The 4,515-nt window shown below is 44.8% G+C and overlaps 1 protein-coding gene across 2 annotated transcripts; it reads left to right on the forward strand.

Annotated features, from left to right (window-relative positions):
• The first annotated feature begins 417 nt into the window (after positions 1–417).
• On the forward strand, positions 418–4,041 carry LOC131246795 (transcription factor bHLH62-like). Of its 2 annotated transcripts, none has more exons than XM_058247204.1 (8): positions 418–2,033; positions 2,175–2,408; positions 2,490–2,555; positions 2,656–2,724; positions 2,812–2,883; positions 3,104–3,325; positions 3,428–3,540; positions 3,624–4,041. In XM_058247204.1, the coding sequence occupies exons 1-8, from the start codon at positions 1,041–1,043 to the stop codon at positions 3,652–3,654; spliced, it is 1,800 nt and encodes a 599-aa protein (XP_058103187.1). In that variant the 5' UTR covers positions 418–1,040; the 3' UTR covers positions 3,655–4,041. The 2 variants fall into 2 exon arrangements, with proteins under 2 accessions (XP_058103187.1, XP_058103188.1); XM_058247205.1 differs by having other exon boundaries at positions 421–2,033; positions 3,428–3,521.
• The last annotated feature ends 474 nt before the right edge of the window (positions 4,042–4,515 follow it).

Genomic DNA, 4,515 nt, shown 5'->3' on the forward strand with positions numbered 1-4,515 from the left:
ATCTGAGTTCCTTATCCTGCTGATTTTTGGGATATTCAATAATTTAAAGGGGATCCATCAAAATGCATGGTGTTGATGTTCAACACACATCATGGTGGGGCCCACACAGCTCGACCTCATGGGAAGTTCCCATGAGGTCGACCGTACATAACCATTTCCCACACACACACATATACAGGGAAAAGGTGCTCTGAGGTGGACCCATGGGAAGCTGCTCATGGGTTTTTATGGATGCTTAGGTGGCAATATAATTCGGTGGTTTATTTTAACTACTTGAATTCCATATGTGCAATTTCTGAGTAATTTCTAAGTGACTGCGTATCATCCTTCAGAGTCAGCCAGAGTATCAAAGCACAACTCTCTCATCACGCGCATTTCAAAGCTCTCCCAGATGCATAGCCCACATTCAGATGCATGGCCCACAGAAAAACAAACCATCCAATCTAAAATTCCAAAAAGCTCTGGCAGAGAAGGGAACAGAGCTGGTTTGACGTCCAAGGCCCGGCATCTCTTCCACCATCCATCACGGATTTAAACCCCTACCTTTCAAAAATCTACGGAAGAAAAAAAGAAAAGAGTCAAAATCCTTCCTTTTCTACTCAGCTTCCTCTCTCCCTCCCTCTTTATATTTCGCTCACTTCCTCCTTTTCATTCCCTTTCCCTTCTTTACTTCCCAAACCTCTCTCTGAAAAGAAAAATCATCCCATCTTCAGGTTCTTTGAACCTTACCACATCCAAATACCCATTTTGTGGAAGCAAAAGCGCCTGACTTTTGTTCGATTCTTGCTGTTAACTGCCGAATCTCACCTGGGTCTTCGTTCTTTCGTCCCCCTCTTCGATTTTCTTTCTTGCCGCTGCTGAATCTCATTTGGGTCTTGGCTTTTTGTCGAATTGCTGCCTTTTCGTTGTCTGTTGCTGCAGAATCTCATCTGGGTCTTTCTTCTTTGGCCGAATTATTGCCTTTCTCCTGCTTTTCACTGCCGAATCTCATCTGGGTCTTCGTTATTTTGTTGAATTACCGCCTCTCTCCATCAGTTCCTATGGAAAAAGAGAAGCTTTTCATGAATTCCAATAGCCCAACTCCACTGAGCTATGGTGGATCATCGTCGTCGCCTCCCAACTGGCAGCAATCCTCGTCAGGTATGGATGTTCAGCTGGGTGAGTTGAATTGCACTCCCGAACAGTTGCCGTCTTGCTTTCTCAATCTCAATTGGGAGGGTTCGATGGACCAGAGCGTCCCGTTCGAATCCGCCCTCAGCTCGATTGTCTCATCTCCTGCTGCATCAAATGCTGCCGTTCCTGTTGAGAGTGTTGTCATTCGGGAACTGATAGGGCGGTTGGGGAGCATCTGTAACTCTGGCGAGATCTCGCCACGGTCACAGACAATGGGTGCCACCAGCCATGCTTCTTACATTGGAGGAAATAACAGTACTAACACCTCATGTTACAGCACGCCTCTGAATTCCCCACCTAAGCTCAATCTCTCCACCATGGATCATCAGGCCAGGGGGAATTTGCCCGTTCCAGGGGGTTCGATAGCAGGCCGCCCGAGTCTGGCCCCTTTCTCTGCTGATCCTGGCTTTGCAGAGAGAGCTGCCAAGTTCTCCTGCTTCGGCAATGGAAGTTATGGCAGCTTGACGAGCCAATTCGGGTTCCCTGAAACTGAATTTCCATATAGATCGTCACAGCCAAGGATGGAAAGCGGTAAGCTTTCAAGAGTCTCAAGCAGCCAGTCTCTCAAGGCTGGATCTCAGACAGGCATTTCAGAGAACAGGGAAATGGCGTTGCAGGAAGGGTTGGAGGCGGAGATGCGATCGGCTTCTGCGTCTGACAAGAAGTTCAATCGATTGTCGCGCTCTTCTAGCCCTGAAAATGCAGAATTCAGGATTGCCCGTGAAGAATCGTCGGCTTCCTATCAGATCACACGTGGGGAGCTCAAAGGCCCAAATGAGGTCAACGCCAGAAAGAGAAAAGCAGCTCCAAAGGGCAAGCCAAAGGAGCTCCCATCGACTTCCTCAGCCAAAGATGCTAAGGTATGCAAATGGATTTTTCTTAGATTTCTCACCCAAATTCTCAAATTGTCTTCATGGGTGTTAATAAAATTCAGAATTCCAAAACAAGTTCTCATGGATTTTGTTTCTTGGTTTGTCAAAATTCCAAATGCTCAATTGCAGGCAACTGAAGATGACGATTCAAGCACAAAGAGATGCAAGCCGGAGGAAGCCGCTGGTGCCGGAAAGAATGCCATAAAGCCAAAGGCCGAACAGAATAGCAATGGAGTGGAGGATTGTGATCAGAAGAAAGGAAAAGAGAACAATTCAAAGCCTCCCGAGCCGCCCAAGCAGGATTACATCCATGTCAGGGCAAGGAGAGGCCAAGCTACAGACAGCCACAGTCTAGCAGAAAGGGTGAGAATGGTGAATTTCGCTCTTGTAGTAGTGTATTTCTTTTATCACTTTGGCATTAACATGGTGGTAGTTCTTGGCCAGGTCCGAAGAGAGAAGATCAGCGAACGGATGAAGTTCCTGCAAGATCTGGTCCCAGGTTGCAATAAGGTAATGAAGAAGATCTGGATTCAGCAGCATTTTTGCATAAGCCGGTGGCATATGATTACAGAATTTTAATTTTAAATTTCTGGTTGAATTCTCATTGCAGGTGACTGGTAAAGCAGTTATGCTCGACGAGATCATAAACTACGTGCAGTCATTGCAGCGCCAGGTTGAGGTAAGCTCAGATATCTTTTTGGTTCAAGAAGTAATTCTGCATCTAGATTAGATTTTCCTGATACTGAAATTGAGATATCTATTTCAGTTCCTTTCTATGAAGCTGGCTACTGTGAATCCGAGGTTAGATTTCAATGTGGAAAGTCTCCTCTCAAAGGATGTAAGTCGAAAACGATTTGAGAATAACGTGTGAGGTAGATTTTGGGTGTGCTCGCAAATTGCGCTCAGTGGGGCTTCTCCCATTTTTTGCACTCCAAAAATGTGGTTGAGATAAGAACCGATGTGTTTCGATCACACCCAAATGCACGCCATTGTCTCTTCTTGGTTGTTTTTTACCATCATTTCTCTTTGCCTGAAATACACTTTTCTTTCAAATTCAGGTTCTTCACTCGCGCGGGCCGTTGGCACATACGGTGCATCCATTAGATTCATCAGCATCATCATTTTCTTTTATGCACCAAACACAACCAGGACCCCTCCAGAGCATTGGATCGAATGGACCATTGGATGCCCATTTCTCTCTAAATCCATTAGATGCCACACTACGGCGGGCTCTTAGCATGCAGCTTCCGACCGGTGATGGATATGGGGATGCTTCTCAGGTAATTCTCCCTGTCAATTCATTCAAACCATTGGTGGTGCTTTCGCATCATCTCCACCTGTAGAAAGAATTCTAAGCAAGAAACATGAATGTTGCCTTTCAGCTCGCTAATGTCTGGGATGATGACCTTCAAAGTGTTGTCGAAATGGGTTTCGGACAGAATCAGGAAACGGCATTCCCACTGCAGAGCTTCCATGGTAGGAGATCAAACCAAATGTATGAAATTTGTTTCACTTACACATCCAAACATAGTTTTGGAGTTTAATCAACTGACCTACAACATTATTCATCTGATGCAGGCTCAGTGCCCACATCCCACATGAAAATTGAGCTCTAATAAGCATAAAAAGAAAAACCCAAATCTAATCAAGCTCTCAACTTCGTCGCTGGAATGCATTCTTGGAATGAGAGGCCTTTTGTATATACAGAGATGTCAGTTTGAACCTGCGGACGGGAGTCCTTCGAACAATCTATCTTTAGGTCCGGACGGGATTATATATATATATATATTTGCTATCTCATCAGCAACTGATTCTTTCGAAAAATCTCACAAGTGTCCGTTGTAAAATCGTAACCTAATTGCATCCTGTGGTGAATAAGATCAACACCACATGTAAGATGTAACGCGGTGTCTCTGGATTCTGATTCGATCATGTTGGTATTGTAATTCGGAAATGTTATCATCGTCATTATTATAATTCATTGAATTTGAAATGATTTGATGTTCTTGTCACAACAATCATCGCCTCAATTTATTTGGTATAGCGGTAGAATGTCAGTTGCTACACTGCTTCTTAGATGAATGTTTCTTGCAAGTGCCCATCTACAAATCCCAAATGCAAGATCTCCCACTTGGGCACGCCCCACGGCAATTGTACCATTAACCAAAAATCAGGTTGGTCCACCCATCAAATGGGACAGTTGGTTAATGCCTTCTTCAACTGTCTAACCTTCAATACACGTGCGGCCCAGGCGGTCCACCTGTTAACCGGCCTGGAGCCCACACACGTTCGCCAACATTGGGCACGTGGGTGTCGCATTTTCAGATTAGGACTTGCAAGTAGCTTTCCTCAGTTTGCTTAACTTGTGGGAATCCAAGTTCTTTGTTGCTTGTAAACAGCTGTTAAAGGAGCCCACTGCTGTCTTAATCCACCTAGAGATTGATTGAGATATCTTCTACAAATCCTATTA

Source organism: Magnolia sinica, chromosome 5 (assembly GCF_029962835.1).
Source record: "Magnolia sinica isolate HGM2019 chromosome 5, MsV1, whole genome shotgun sequence".
NCBI lineage: Eukaryota > Viridiplantae > Streptophyta > Magnoliopsida > Magnoliales > Magnoliaceae > Magnolia > Magnolia sinica.